Source organism: Pseudorca crassidens, chromosome 16 (genome assembly GCF_039906515.1).
Source record: "Pseudorca crassidens isolate mPseCra1 chromosome 16, mPseCra1.hap1, whole genome shotgun sequence".
Classification (NCBI taxonomy): domain Eukaryota; kingdom Metazoa; phylum Chordata; class Mammalia; order Artiodactyla; family Delphinidae; genus Pseudorca; species Pseudorca crassidens.
In genome coordinates, this window is record NC_090311.1 from 17716680 (window position 1) to 17733698 (window position 17019).

A 17019-nucleotide genomic window follows, 5' to 3' on the forward strand; every position below is an offset into this window, starting at 1 on the left:
TGAAAGTTATTTTTGCAGGTCACAAAGCTCTACAGGAGGTAAAGACAATGGTCTGAAGCCCAAAGCAGTCATCATAAAAGCAGTCACTTTGGAAGAAAGTGTCAGAGTTTCCAAAGGGAAGAAGATCTATTAAGGCCAACATCAAATTCAGTACGTAAGACCAATGATAAAATATTTAATACATACTACTGTTCCATTCAAGAATACATGGTGGGGAGAAGGGTCAAGAACATGAACCTTTAACAGCATCCTGAATTAGGAGACCAGGGTGACACGAAAGCACAGATCAGCCCCAGAAGGCATCACTACAGCTGATAACAGACTTTGAATCCATTTCCTGTGTCAGCCTTTGAAATTACTGGGCTCTGTGAGTAGAAGATTTACCAAGGTCAAAGCCTGGAATGAGAATCCTACAAACAAAGAAGGCCAACTGCATGATGATTTCTAACAATTTCACCTATCGAGGCCTTAGGAAACAACATCCTCAGAAAATAACTGCAAACAAGTAAAATCATGTATGTACATGTACAGTATTACTTTCTCCCTTAAAGGGGACATAGTCACATCCAGATAACTAACATATTCTTCAGTTTCTGATTACGAAATTTTGAGAATGTAAAATGAGATCAGTTTTAGACCAGATATGAGAGCCATGTATATCTACTAGCCTTACCAACATGAATATATCTTCCCTGGAAAAGTATCTTAGAAAAAGAAATCTCAGTTGTATTTAATTCTAGAATTGTGAAATCCCCCATAATGACAGATCATAACAGTATCTTTTTCATATAATTATGGGTTAAAAGAGTGATGTACATAAAGTACTTACCCCTGGTCTGCCTATGATTTTTAGCTCTTATTTAACATTTTGATACAGAGAAGATCATAGAAAGAACAACAAAGATGATCTGATAAATCACAGTAAAAACATATCTCCAAGGAATATTTTAATTAGAGCTATAATATTGTTGATAACCTTTGATGTGATAATCTGTCTTCTGAGAAATGACCCTGATGAAATAATCCTGTTCTAATATGTTCATTGCAGCACAATAAATTATGGAGGGGATAAATGGAAATACATTAGTATTCAACAAAAGATGAACTAATATCACTGATTGAAATATTATGCACCCATTAAAATGATTAAGAATTTATAGAAATGGAAAGTACCAATGTTAGAACCTTGTAAATGTGGATCGAGTAGCACCATTATTATGCAAAATAAAACAACAAATTATACAAAAGAGAGGGGAAGGGAAGATTAGAAGGAAATAAATAAAAATGTAAAATATGAATCCTTTGAGGTAATAGGGCTAAGGTGATTTTCTTTCTTCTTTCTACTCTTATTTATTTCCAGAATATTCTATAGTAAGCAGGTATTATTTTTACAGAGACTCCAACGACAAATGTAATTTTTTAATGGAAATCATATTAATTAAGTGCAGAGTGGAGGAAGATTTTGCTGGTATGATTCTGTCCAGTCTGGCTTTCTTATTTCTTTCTAGAATGTACTTATGCTCCTGCAAGAGGGACAGCTGATGTCATAATTACAACATATTACCACTGACATGATCCAAATTTCTAAAACATGTTTTCATGGTTTTCTACAGCTTCCACAGAACAGAAGTAAAATATCTCAAGAAGTCACAAGAACAGGAAAGATACACAGAAGCATCAAGTTTTTGACCTTCCAACAAAAGTCATAATTTAAAAGGGTTCATCGCTCTCATTTATGCTTCTTTACTCTATCTTAGACTTAAAAAAATAGAATACAGCTACTGGCTTCAGTCATAAACTCGGATACTCAAGTTGTCCATTCACCTGTTAAAAGAGCGAGTGTAGGTAGCAGCAGCGAAAGCTTCAAGCTGTTCCACAACATCCTTTGAACCCTGACCTAAGGGACCAACTCCGATAGTCCGCAGGAAGTTGGGTTTCCAGGACCATTCAGCCTCACTGCTGAGACTGTCAACAGAAGTGCCATTCTCTGATGTAGATAGCTCTGCACTAGGAGCTGGTCTAACAATCACATCACACAGCCTGCCAAACAGGAAAAGGAGAGCATTCGGGCACCACTGACCTGGGATAGAAGTAAACTTGAGACTGGGGCTAAAAAGCTCTACTGCTAATCCTCCACCCTAAGTCCTGTAGTCTGTGTATACATCTTAAAGGAAGTTCAGCTTTGTTACAAAAAAAAAAAAAAAAATGCAACTATACAAGTCAGCCACAAGATGGCACAAGCATCATAGTATTACAACATCAGATGCAAAAGACATTCATCATTCAACACACCACGTCCTCATGACTTAGGGAATCTTATCCTGGTACATCACTTATTTGTCCCTTTCTTTTTCTACTTACTGAGACTTGGTCAAATACTTTATACAACGTTTGTTTTTTGTTGTTGTTTGTACAAGTTTAGGGGTTTTTGTTTGCTTGATTTTATTTTCTTAAGAAGCAAACAATAATCTTAAACTTGAAAAAATCCTCAACTACATTTTTCCTCCTTTTAGCTGGTTCATTTTCCTGGACATGACCATGTCCTAGCTAACCTCATACCAATACTGAAGGGAGAAATTACAAGAATGGCTTAAATACATGAATTCTAATTTTTACATTGTTTTCAAACATACAAAGGAGCTATTAAATTGATTTTTATGAAAATGTGAAGTTGAGGGTAGGGAGTTGCAAAGGATCATGGAGAGAACATCAGAATGTGTGTTTAAGTTATTTGATTCTGGTCCTTGCTCTAAACAGCAGTGTGACTTTAAGGTAAGACATTTGGTCCCCCTGTTCCTCCGTTTCCTCATCTCAAAAATGTGACTGGATTTGAACTTCTCTGGACCTAATATTCCTATTACTCTGAGACTGTAAGAATCCAAAATGAACAATATGAGGCTATAAGAGGCCAAAAATCAAGAAAAATGGAATTAGGCAAGTGAACAGAATCATCAGGGGTAGCAAGAGTGTAAAAGGGAACATAGCGGTGTCTGCTGATTTCCCTTACCTTCCCACAACTATGACTGCAAATTATAACCCATATTTTAAAATCTTATAAGTATGTATTTATTCAGCTACAGATTAAATTCTATGATAGGTCATTGTAAAGAGCAGACTATTATTCTTTTTTCATTCTCAGATGTACACAATTATTCACTAAGGATTAATAAACATTAAACTCTTCTGAACTTTCATGCCAGTAATGACAAAGTAACTGATACAAGACCAACCCTCCCTCTCTAAACAACTATAACAATGGACAAAATGTGTGAAGCAATCATTTTAAAAAACTGGACAATAGGCAGTGTAGGACTGAAATCCTGTGAGGAGAGAACACTTGAAATGAACCCTACAATCACCATGGCTCTCAGCCGTAGGCACTGATCAGATTCCAGCACAGGGGGTGGAGCCCAAATGGAGCCTAACATGTCTCTAAGCTTAGGAGGTAGATACTGGAGGTGGGGACTGCCGAGATGGATGAAACTTAGCAGAGTAATGGAGAGAAGGAGCTCCAGAAATCTATAAAGCGGTCCTGTTAAGTCTTTGGCTGAAAATGAATTTGCGTATGTAGAGGTAAGAGGTGTAACAGAGGACATTTATTGGGGAGCCATGGGTGGAATGGAGATTCTGGAGGTCACCCAAAGCAGGGAGATACAATTCTGACCAAACAGAGGGTGGAATATTCACTGTTCACTATTCAATATTCACTATTCCAGTCATTCAAATGGAATCCAAGAAAGACAAACCTCAAAAGTCAGGCTACTCTAGACATGTCCCAACAAAGTTAACAATAAGCCTTGAAAGGATCTGTTAGTAAATTATCTGCTTGTCCAAATAAAGGCCAACATTCTCTAAAACAGGCACTATCAACAGAGGTGACTTGCCCAGAGACAAGAACTGGTTCTTGGGAGGATGAAGAATTTTAAATATTACAAAGATGCATGGCCCTCCAAAGGGCCACAGAACATGAACAGATGTACAGACACACAGTATATTCATGGTACTAAAATTTCCCGGGGAAGAGAGGAGCAATTAGGAAAAAAAAAGTCTAAAAAAGTTCCTTAGTGGAGTGCCAATGAAAAAAAGATTGAGAGGCACTACTCCAAAGGAAACCAACAAATTCTAGGCTTTTAACAATTCAGCAGGCAATAGAACTCTAGGATTTTGTGGAACAGTGTGACATATTCAGATCAGTGTGCTAGAAAGGTATTTCCAGAGTGGAGTGGAGGGTGGTTTAGGTTGGGAGAAGAATGGAAGGAGGCAACGCTACTACAATCATCCAGACTGAGAAACATGAAGGCTTCGAGTAGTGCAGATGAAAGCAGGAGCCATTTAAGTGACAGGATTGTTACCTCTCAGTGACCAACTGGATGCACAAGAGGATGAAGAGGGAAAAATTAAAACATCACTCTGAAGTGACTAGTACTTGTCAAGTTTAAGTGTTGGTGTTTAAAGGACTCTGGGGTAGCAGTGCCCAGTAAGTAGTAAGAAATATGAATTTAGAGCTGTAGGGAGTTCTGAGTGAGAAATGCAAGAGAATTATAGCTGTGGTATTGAAGCCGCAGGAGCGGATGATAACACGAGGAGTAGGACAGTGGGGTAAGTGGAGAAGAAGTCCGAAGAAACCAGGCATCTGAAGGACAGGCAGAGGAGGAGGAAGAGGGGCCAAGAAAAGAAAGCAAGCAGACAATGGGGTTGAAGAAAAAAGTACTGAGTTGTCCTCTACGTTTCCCCATTGGCATAGATGTTCCCGCAAAGTCTTAATATTACAAAGGGAATAAGAGAACTTCTTCATTTGCAATAAACATTGCAATTGAAGGACCAACTGAAGATTGAAGGACCAATCTCTACTATTTTTTCCTGGGATTCAATACTTTGAGGTATGGTATATGATTATAAGAAATTATCAAATGTCTTTAAGAAGATATTCTTCATTCCATTAAAAGACAACAGAATTATATATAAAAAGACAATAAGAATCAAAAGAGAATTACATAAATATTTCCTACATTCTATTCGAATGCCTCACGTGATAAGGTAAGGTAAAGTGGACAAAGCTGTGAAACAAGAAGCAAAGGACCACTCACCGCTCAACACCCTACAATTGCTTCTCATCAAGCGAGAGTAGAGGCCAAGGTCTTCACCATGCCTGCAATGCCCTTAGAGGTCTTTCCTCTGCCCCCCCTTCTGTAACCACAGGCACCCCTCTCTCCCACTTGGGCACAGAGAACAAACACCCTAGCAAAATGGGCACAGAGAACACCCTAGCAAACAGCCAGACCGCCCTGCTGGTCACTGTCTGTCCATTTACTCATCTTCTTTATAGCATTTATCACTACCTGAAATTACGACAGATGTATTCACTTGTTTCTTGTCTTCCCCATTAGAATATAAATTCCACGAGAGCAAGAACTTTCTCTCTCTTAGTCACGGCTCTTTTCCAGCACCTAGGACACTGCCTGATACATTACAGGGCTCAAGAAGGACTTGTTGAATGAAATCCATAATCAAGCTGGACCTCTTGGTTCTATGACATGTAAAATGGGGATAGTAATCCGCATCTGCTCTGTCTACCCTTCCTACAGTGAAATGAATAATGCATGTTAAAGCACTTTATAAACTGTGAGTCCCGTACAACAGAAGGTGGTGGTGGTGGTGGTGAAGGACGTTTCCTGACACAGCAGAAGACAGCTGCGGCAGCAAATAGATGAACACATGAATTTTTTAATGAAAACCTGGAGACTAATGTTTAGCTCCTAGCTGCTGTTTCCATTTTTCTTTATAATAGAAAATATATCTGAGAAATGCTTATCCAAATACATGATACCTAAAGGACTCTATTCTTCAGGAATGTAATTCTTTTTTTTTTTTTGGCAGTACGTGGGCCTCTCACTGTTGTGGCCTCTCGCGTTGCAGAGCACAGGCTCTGGACGCGCAGGCTCAGCGGCCATGGCTCACAGGCCCAGCTGCTCCGCGGCACGTGGGATCTTCCCGGACCGGGGCACGAACCCATGACCCCTGCATCGGCAGGTGGACTCTCAACCACTGTGCCACCAGGGAAGCCCTAAATGTATCTTTTTAAGACTCTAATAATAAAGGCTATGAAGCCTATCCCAGAAAAAACATAGAAACACACATCTAAAAATACTGATATAATTTCAGGACATTCACGAGCCCCTGAAGTCCATCCATGAACACTGCAGTTTAAAGACTGCAAACTCTGAAAAGGCCCAAAATTGGATTTCAAAATCCTAATAAATGCTAAATACCAATAAATACTATCTAAACTCAAAAAACCACATGATTTGGATCTATTTTGTGAGTCAGGAATCCAACATACCTTCAAGTCCATCATTAGCCAGCTCTACAAGCATTTTTAGATCCCCAAGTCTTTGGCACAAGCTCCCAAAGACGGTGCACTTCATGCTGACTGAGGCGTGTGGGGGCAACAATAAAAACGACATGAAAACCAGTGTGAAGACCAGTAAGTACAACAAAGGGTGCAATCTGACTCACAAAATCTGTCTCGAGTTTTCCCATTTCTTGCTTGTAGCTTCTCATCCTGTTGCTGTACATCCCTCGACTTTGGGGAGGTATCTCTCGGACTTCCAAATCCATCTGTTCCAACTGGAAGGGTGAGAGAAAAACATGACTTAAACCATATGCTTACTCTTCATGTGACTAGACATTTCCAGCTGAAAGGATTTAATTCCAATTCCTCAGTTTACAACTTGAGGAACCAGACCCAGGGAGCTAACTGCCTGTGGTCAATTGAACACTGGGACTATTTTTGTGCTCCATGTTTGTTAAGGTCAACAAATAGGTACTGAGTGCTTGCCAAGGGACATATAGAGTGCCAAAGTGTTTACTCTGTCAAGCATTTTTTAAAACTGTGTGCATTAAGCCAAACATCCTCAATGATAATGATCTGACTATCCGTGGAGTATCCTATCATTCCACCCAACCGGGTCTGGTCTTCTGACCCCAAACCACCAGAACTATGCCAAGATAAACCAAACCATTATTTCTACAATTATTCTATGAAATGTCAGTCCAGTCTTAGTCATTTGGTGAAAATTCTCCTGGAAAGTCTTTTCTGATTAGGAAAATCCCATGGCAACCAATATGGGATCTTGAACTCCAGCCTTATACTTTTTAATCATGTTGATATGGAGTTAAATGGATACAGTAACATAAAATTACACAGCTCACTGAAATCAGAGCAGGGCACTTTATAACAACCTGTCGTGATGTAACACTTTGCATACAACACATGAGCATTTAACGGGAGGCAATACAGAAATAGTATGATGGTTAAGAACACAGGCTTTCAAGTCAGACGCCTGCGTTCACAGTTCACATCATAGGCTACACTGCTTACTAGTCATGCAACCTTGGACAGGCTTCTTAACTTCTCTGGGTCTTACTCTTTCCATTTCTAAAAACAGTACGTCTTTTGTAGGGCAGTTATGAAGATTAAACAGGGTAATTCCTATAATGTGCTTAAGACAGTGTCTTACTTGGTAAACACTAGATTAATGAGAATAATAGGAGTGATGATTACTGATGATGAAGAAGAAATACAGCAAGCATGATACAAGGTATCAGCTGTAGTTTATACCTGGCATTAAAAAATAAAAACCAACAACTACAAATTGGCTCAGGCCATGTCTAATAAACTCACAACCGAAAATGTTGTCAGATATTTTGCCTTTTAAAGCAAATAATCCTAATAAATTATTTCCATGAACACTATACACTTGGCACTAATAAAACTCTTACTTGTCCAGTGTCAGAGTCTGAGTAACAACAGTAGAACTCAGATAAACCAAAACACCATGTTTCAATTCACAGGCCTTAATTTTTATTAAAAAAAAAGATTGTTTTAATTACCCTTGATTTATGCAGTAACCATTTAAATTATTGACATGTCTCAAAGTAAATGTGAAGCACCAATAAGTTAGTTACTCAGCAAGGCAATTACTTAGAGCACTTCTCTGAGATCGTCATTATGTACTTAGTTCTAATAAGGTTGAGCAGGATCATCCAGACAAATGACTGCAAAGTACATGTAAGAGAAAATCCGAGCGTTAACTGCATTTTTGTTTCAGGCGTTTTACAAGGACACTTAAAACTAACCAAAAGTAGGTAAGAAAGAAAAAAAGGAAACACACAACAAGCACTTTAAATGAAACCAGAAATAAGGCTAATATGCACTAGTTTCACGTTGTCACAACATTCATGTGACCAATGTCAAGTGGTAATTATGAGACATGTAGTGTCCAAGAGATTAATGCAAACTGTTCAGCAGAAATACAACTCCTCCTAATAAGTAAAATCATAATGAAGTTCTTCTCCCAGCATCCTCATCAAAAGGACAGTATATAATGATCAGTATCCTTAATAAGGATGTCCTCAGAATTAAGTAAATCAGCTGCCTGATCATTTTAAACAAACAGAAACATATCTAAGACAAAACTCTACGTTAGTAACAAACGGAGATGACCATGTAAGCTCCATGGGGGTATAACTCAGTTTTTCTTGGTACAGTGACATCTTGCTTATCAGGAAACCAGCTTTCTAACATCATCAAGTAAATCAACGTCTCCAAAAGAAGGCAAACCAATGAACCAAAACACAGGTTTTCATGGCAAACAAAACAAACAAAAACAAAAACACCCGCTACTGAGAACTCAACAAGATAAGAAGTTAACTCAACATCCAAAGAATTGATCTGTTGTATCACTTATGGTAAAGCCTGCCAACCTGAAGGAAGAAGCGTCCTGGTTGGCAGCTATGGTATATAAAAGGCCAGTCTTTTCACGTGAAGGCCAGGAAGCATGAGAGAAACAGCTGACTATAAAAAGGAGAGAAAGGAAACAGAAAAGTATTGGGGATAAAAAAAAAAAAAAGAAAACTTCCAAAAGAGAGGCAAACATGAGAAGCTGAGGAGTTAGAACAAAGCTGCCCCTGCAGAGATAGTGAGATGAGAAGTAGATCTTACAGGGTGAGGAGAGCGTAGGCGTTCCGACAGCTAGAAAGGAAGCAGAGACAGGCAAGATGGAGCATCAGCTCTGCAACTCGCCTCCTTTGCATTCACAGACACGAAGGAAAGGTCTGCGGTGTGATGGGAGGCTACTGCCGCCTATTCCTCAGACCCTGCAAAGCAGCAGCCCCGGGTGTATGGTCCCGTTAACAAATGTTACTCAGGCAAATAAGCCTGGGAAGTGCTGCCCCTTAGGGTCCCTTCCTAGAGACCTGTCGTGCCTCGTAGCCTACTTTAGGGTCTAAGAAGGTTCTATAGAAAAATAATAACCAAAAAAAGACCCAGAATTGGAGAATTCTGTTTAAGCTACAGTTTCCCGAACTTGTTTGAACAGGCAACACCAGTTAACAGAAACACGCTTTGGGAAACTGTTGTAAGTTTATCAGTTAGAACACCAAGTAGTACCCTTCAGTATTTAGAAAAGCAACATGCTCATTTAGGACCACAATGCAGTAACAAATTGAATCATACTTGCAATACCTGGCTTTGAAGCCAGAAATTAGGGCACAATATATTTTAATACTTTTTGCTCCTTGATTTGAGAAGCTAGCTAGAGCTCTGGGTTTAGCATGTCTAAGTACAAATCCTTACTTCACCACTTACTGGGTGTGGGACTTCAGATAAGTTACTCGATCTTCCTAAGCCTCAGTTTCCCCATCTACAAAATGGGGGTAATGACACTCCTCTGCGGGTCTCTCACGCTTCTACATGCCTTGCTGGGCATGCCAAGAATGCAAGGTCCTGACCACTGATTCCCAGGCAGGGAACAATGTTGGGGTAAGAAACAATGTGTCCCTCGGGGCAAAGAGCAGGCTTACTTACAGGCTGTTGTAAAGCAGTATGTTCCCCAGGCTCCATGCTCCTCTCCTATAAGATAATCTGCTGTATGTGCAGGCACTCTTCTAGGCAAACATGCATCAGCCCTGTGGGAACTGGGCCTCAGGGAACTGACGCAAGCCTGCTGCAACTTCGGTGGCTGCTTTTGCTGTGACTAATAAAAGCCTTTGGTCTCTGACCTAGGAATCTCATGTCTTCTGTCAGCATCCATGAGATTGTGGCAGGCTCACTTATTGGTGAGCAAGCAGGGGAAAATCTCGATCCTTAACAATTTTTACAAATAGGTACAAATAGTACCTATCTCACAGGCTTTTGGTGAAAATTAAAATTAAAAAGCAAGTAATACGCTTAACCCAGTGTCTAGTACCCAGGATGCCTTTAACAAGTGTTAGCTAGTTATAACCATTACGAAAAGTATTATGAAGGAATAAAAATTCGAGGTGGACATTTAATGAATCACCTTTACTAAGAAGAATAAAATCCCAAGAAGTGATTAAATTCTCTTCCATCTAAAAACTGATGAATTCTGAATCATGAACTGCTAATCAGTAATGTTTCACATTTCTACAATGAATAAAAGAGACTTAGAGGAAGGCATCAGATTAAACGGCTCTGGGTGTGTTTTAAATATGTTACCAAGTCTACACATACCAGTTCTTTTGCTTCTTCGAGCTGTTTCTCCACATTTGCAACCACCTGCTTCTTCTCATCTGAAACAAATAATAACATCGAGGAATTGCTAAGGATACAGATAAATTTAATATTTAAAAACTTTTATTTTTATGTACCTTTTTTCCTTTCTGGTCAGAGTAGAGAATTACCATTATCAGTCAAACGGCCATATCATTCTTTAGTGGGTTAGGAACTACTACAAGCCACTGATTCTAGGCTATCTGGAAATACATAATCCTATGGAGCACTGAATTAAGAGACGCCATAACATTTTTAAGAGAAACCAAAAATTATTTTGGCCTTTAGAAGAGACTGTGTCAACAACAGCAGATTTAGTGGTGGCGTGAGGAGTCCGCAAAGTCATGACTTTAATAAATTGGGAATAGTGGATTTATGAATACAATTTAAGTCACATATAACAACAATTCTTCAAACTGGACAAGTTCTTACAATCCTTTAAAAAAAATTATGCTTTCATTAAGAGTTGAGTGTAATGGAAGAAATATTTGAAGTCAGAAGTACTGATTCTAACCCCAAAGCCATTACCTCATGGTTATGGGATCCTGGGTAAGAAAGAGTTTCTACTGAGACTCAGTCTAAACTGTCTAAAATGGAAATTTAAAGCATCTACTGGATTCTTTTTAGCTCAAATAAGCTGATGCAAGAGAATTTAATTTTAATTTGTGAAGTGCTAAGTGTCTGTATGTGATTTTTTTCAAACTCAACCACAATCAAGTTATAACTCAACTATAATTCCTCATTCTGGGAGAGACATGTTCTAGCAGATACTTTCAGAAAAATTTTCCCTACTCCCATTCCAAATCAATCAGCCCATTTATTTAGAAATGGCACCTGAGTTTTGTGCTAACCTAATTTATTGACCATTTATATTTTTGTCTACCTAACACCCTTCTCTTCTCAGGCAATAAGCCTCACTCTTTCAAGGCTCTCCTCTTCACCAAGTAGGTCAATGGGAGATACTATGTCCTTCTATGACCCTGCCTCTCTGGTCACAGTGACTTGCCAAAGGATGGCCTTCTCTTTCCAGCTGGACTAATACTAGTAGCTCAATCCCTCTGGCTACATTGGTCTGGGGGGTGAGGGTGGGATGCGTATAGGATCCAATCAGACTAATCAAAGTCCTGTAGTAACAGGAAAGTCTTTTCCTCTCTCGGTAGAGTTATGACAGTGTGAGTCTAGAAGCTGTTGGCATCCACTGCTCTAGCTACAAGGAGCAAGCCAATTTCCAGTGGTTGAGAATGAAAGCCTACATTTACAAAGAAGCAAAGCTGATAGATAGATAGATACATAGAAAGACAGATAAAGATGAAATAGATTTTGTTAGTTAGCTTCTTGTTCCAGATAACTCTGGAACAGGTTTTACTTGACTTTATCATGGTTTGGTTTTTTGAAACAACACATTTCTTTTTCTTTATTTAAGTTGGCTTTCTGTGACTTGAAACCCAATGACTAATACAACAGACTAGAAAAGTCAGGAAGCTTGAATGGGTACAATACCTAGCAGCTGACTAACTTTTCAGAAGGATAGTTAATACCAAGTGGGGAATCTTTAATAGAAGTTATTATTTTACTAGAATAATAACTAGGTTCTGATAACCTCAACTCCTTCCCTTTGATCAGCACCCCCCTCCAAACTAGGGGGTAGCTATCACAGAAAGTGTTTTGTGTGTACTCTAAGAATTTCTCCCTAAGAAAAGTGCACATTTAGAATTAAAATTCAGCTTGATTTTCCCTCTTTGAGAAAGTTAAGCCTACATACGGCCAGATTAAAAATTTAGTATACGACCCCAAATTTATATGCTTCTGGTACATGTCAATCCATCTAACATCTCCACAAATTATAGTAGAACCACACTGTATTTTTGAAATAGTGCAGAATATGAAACAAGACAAGCCTATCCTGGACCAAACCTTTACCTCTAACCCTGATATACTTCCAGGACTCCAGATCTTTAATCCCTATGCTTCTGCCCATCTCCACTGTGACTACCTGGCAAACTGCTATTCAAAACTCTCTTCAGAAATCACTACCTCTTTGAAGCTTTTTCTAACCCAACAGAAGAATTAACTACTCACTCTTGCAGAAAATCCCTAGAACCCTTACCTAATCCTCATGATTTATCTCTCACTTACAGGTCTGATTTATCTTCTACCTTGGAGGCCCTGGGAAGACAGGAACCATGTCTTAGTCCTAAAATTTAGCACTGAGCCTGGCACATAATCAGTTCTCGAAAACTGATGGTAAACTGAATAAATAGTGTAGTCAGTGCAAGACTTTATAAAAGAAGCTATGCTACCAACCACCCTGGTTTCCCTTTTTCCCTGCCTGACCCCTTCCCCCACTTAATCTTTCTAAAATGTGGCTCTGATTGGATCACTTGAGCCTAACAGTCAAGGCCCTCCACATTCCAGACCCAAGAGACCTTTCCAACTTTATATCCAACTACTAGCTCTCTCGTATGTGCTCTGCATACTAACCAGACAGACTATCCTTTACTACCCAAGCACATCTACCCCCCTCCCCACAACTCTAAGCCGTTGTTCAAGCTACCATTTAGGTTCTTTGGTTGAATAGAACAGATCTGATTCTGGCTAACCTAAGCCAAAAAGGGAATTTATTAGAGTAATTCAGGGTGGATCACAGAATCAATGGAAAAGATGAGTTCCCAAGCTCAGGGAAGACAGTACCCAGGGTGGCTCAGGAAACCAAGGGAGCAGGAAGTCACCGACAGTCTCTGCAGAAGGAGAGTTAAAATTCCAATTCCTGGCAAAAATTCACTGAATGTCCTCGCTTGGGTAAAGTGTTCACCTCTTGACCTGGACAGGGCATGGCAGCCTGTCAGTTCCACCAAGACTGGGTTTAGGGAGTTCCTCAACGGAAAATTGAGGCGCTGCTCTCATAAGATAGAATGGGGGATTCGGGGCCTTCCGAAACAACAGAAACCCATTGCTTGCAACTCTTACACTCTTTCCCTGTTTTTGTTGGCTAAATCCCGCCATCCTTCCAGGTGACCTCCTGGAACATGATCTTATCTCCTCTGAATTCCTAGACCTGTGTCCTCTGCCCTAGCATCCCTGATGATCATTAGAAATTGGTTCCTGTAGTTTTCCCTTCAGCCTCATTTCCAGCTCCTTGAAGGCAGGGACCACTCTTGACACATTTGTCATAATTTTGTATTTAGCATAGAGAGCTGTACACAGTAGGTGCTCACTAAGTGTTTACTGAATGAATCAGTCTTAGCATTCAGCAACACATTTGTTATTCACAGAGAAACAGAAAAAGAAAAATTGTATCAGTGAGGACTGGGGCAAATCTTCCCACTTAGAATGGCAAGTTTCCCTTTATGAATAAAATAATGTTAAAACAAAGCCATTCTAGAATGATCCTTGTGACAAAGGACTAGAGTTGGGGATTCCATGGAGAAATGACTGGTGATTCTAGGACTGGTGTAGGAAAAATACAAGATGATCCTACAGTACCTCATAATATCAGAAAGTATGAAAGTGTTAAAAAGGGGGAAAAAAGCCCCACAATGATGGGAGTATAGCAAAAGGACACAAAAGCCAGCTGGAAGGGCTTCCAATGGTCAAAGCTGGCATAATGTGAGCAACAAAATAAAGTGGTATTAGAATATAACATGAAGTATTTAATAAACGAGTCCATGGATATAAATGACTGAATTAATAAGTGGAGGAGAATAGACAAATCTTTCCTGTATAGAAGAATTCCAAATAATTTACCTAAATACTCAGCCTTCAAGGAGGTGGAGCACGACTCCCTACTCCTTAAGTGTCAGCTGTGCCTATGGTTTCCTTCCAAACAGTATGGAAAGGAGGAAAAGAGTAACTTTATAGTGGAGAAACCTGACAAATAATACCTCAGCCAGGTGATCAAAGTTAACATCAGGAGTGCTAAGTTACCTTACAGTGTGTACTCCTGATGTGATGTGATGTGATGAAAATGGTGCTTAACCTCCGTGGTCCTCCTCTCAAAAACCTATAACCCGAGTCTGATGATGAGAAAAACATCAGGCCAATTCCAACTGAGGAACATTCTATAAAATATCTGATCAGTACTCCTCTAAACTGTAAAGTCATCAAAAATAAGGAAAGGGCTGTGAAACTGTCACAACTAAGAGGAACCTGAGGAGCCATGACTACTAAATGTTCCGTAATACCCTGAATTGGGTCCTAGAATAGTAAAAGGACATTAGGTAAAAAACTAAGGAAATCTGAATAAAGTATGGACTTCAGTTAATAATAAGTATCAATATGGGTTCACTGGCTGCAACAAATGTATCATATTAATGTAAGATGTTAACAATAGAGGAAACTGGGCATGGAGTATATAAGGATTCTCTGTATTATCTTTGTGATTTTCCTGTAAATCTAAACCTGTTCTAAAATTAAAAGTTTTTTTTTTTAATCAATGAAGTTATTACTTAGGTTGAGTGTGGGTATGTGTGTGTGTGTGTATATGCCTAACTCAAGTCCTACCCACTCTACTTCAGCTCACTCTGTACCTGAGTTCCTGAATTAGGTCTGGAACCATCTCTTCAACTCTAATTTTATAGAACAATAGAAATGTAATGCATGCGAGTCACATAACGTAATTTAAAATTTTCTAGTAGCCACATTTCAAAAAGTAAAAAGGAACAAGAGAAATTCATTTTAATATATACATTTTTTTAGTTTTAATAATATTTAACTCAATATATCCAAAACACTATCATTTCACTATGTGGCAACAGCCGCATTTCAAGCACTCAGTAGCTACACATCAACATTACAGCTCCAGAGCCACATACGTTTTAAGCAAACCACAGTGTTCATAAATAAAAGCAGATTTTTCTGAATCCTCTGATTACAACCACTCTGCAAAGGCAAGAGAGAATCATGGAACAATGCTATGGCTTCTTCCATACATGGCCATGTCTAGATGGTGTCCAAAAGCCTTCAGGGCTTGGCATAACCAATCAGTTAGACTGAAGCATTTCCTTCCAGAAAGGACACCTGTCTTGCCCCACCACTTCCAGTTCTCTCCCTGACTCTCTCTTTGATATCCTGAATTCAAAGCCCCATTCCACGTGCACATCCCCAAGTCCCTAATCACTCATCTCCCCGCAAATGTAGGTGTTCATCAAGAGAGATTCACCCAACTCTAGCACAGAAAGGAAGCAAAATTGAGGTCCAAGGTTCCTTTAAGAGTTCAACTAACATCACAAAGTCTGAGAAGCTGGGTCCTGACTAACCCTACAGCTGTTGTCTTCACCAGCAGCAGTATCACTAGTGGCTAATTTATCATGTACTTTCTCTGGGGAGAAAAAAAAGTGTGATAGAGTGTTATATGCTTTGTTTCATTTGATTTTTACAACACTGTAAGGTTGAAACTATTATCCCCTACCCCCGATTTTCCAGGTAGAGGAGACAGGCTTAGAGAGGCTAGGCAACTTGCTCAAGACTGCACATCTAGTAAAGCAGAGCTGGGATTCTAAACAGATCTGATGCCATGTGTGAACTGTAATCAATTTGCCATAATGCCTTTCTTGGTATTTCTGACTATATCTACAAAATGATAGGCTTCACAACAGACCATTTATCTCTCTGTTCATGGTGAGGTAAGCAACTAATTGCAAAGGAACATTTTGTTTAAGATCCTTCAGGAAGCCTGCCTGAGTAACAGAACCTCTGCCCCTACGAAGTATCCCCGCACTTAGGATTCATCATCAGAGGAAAAGGAGTGTCACAATTAGTATTAGCAATGGTTTCCACTCATCCATTGTCCTGACTTTACCACAGAATACTAATCATTAAAATCAAAGTTTGAATACAGTGCCATAAGAATATTACTTAAGAAGGGACTGATCTATCTCATTAGTCCAATTACTAAAACTACATAAAATTCAAACACTTTAGTCTAACAGGAAAGTTTTTTTTATTGTTTAAAATGTATCACAGAATAATCGAATTTCTTTTCTAAAATAAAGTTTTAAAATTTCAATCTTTTCTGTTCTCTTTGGAAGTAACACTTTAATACACTGTGCATGCACAGCAGAGGTAGCACATTGTATATTGCACACACTTAGTTGCAATTAATCCTACCTACTCCACTTCCATTTCAGTAAGTTAATATTTGGGGGAACAAACTGCTTTGGCTGAAAATTTTGCTCCAATTTTTAACCTTCTTAACTCAGGTAAATTCTGGGTCAACTACCAAAGATGCCAGGAAGAGATTATAATTACTTTTATTCATACTGGTTTTCGCCATGGTTGTACATATTAATTTGTTAGTCCACAGATATACATCTGAAATTCATAACTACACAGATATATTTTTCATCTTTCTCTATTTATCAACTAGAAACATTATAAAATGAGCAAGTACAAGTAATTATTAAGAGGGAAACCACAGCATTTTCAAGAATTACTAGCATTTAATTATT

The 17019-nt window shown here is 39.0% G+C and overlaps 1 protein-coding gene across 12 annotated transcripts in view; it reads right to left on the bottom strand.

Annotated features, from left to right (window-relative positions):
- Positions 1 to 17019, bottom strand: part of VTI1A (vesicle transport through interaction with t-SNAREs 1A) — a 365411-nt gene that overhangs the window by 345613 nt on the left and 2779 nt on the right. For 11 of the 12 annotated variants that reach the window (XM_067709403.1, XM_067709410.1, XM_067709411.1 and 8 more), the window contains exons 2-3: positions 10535 to 10593; positions 6517 to 6627 (exon numbers count right to left, since the gene is read on the bottom strand). In XM_067709403.1, coding sequence (XP_067565504.1) covers positions 6517 to 6627; positions 10535 to 10593 — 170 coding nt within the window. Of the gene's footprint in view, positions 1 to 6516; positions 6628 to 9868; positions 9995 to 10534; positions 10594 to 17019 lie in introns of those variants that run through there. The other variant, XM_067709413.1, reaches the window with a different exon arrangement.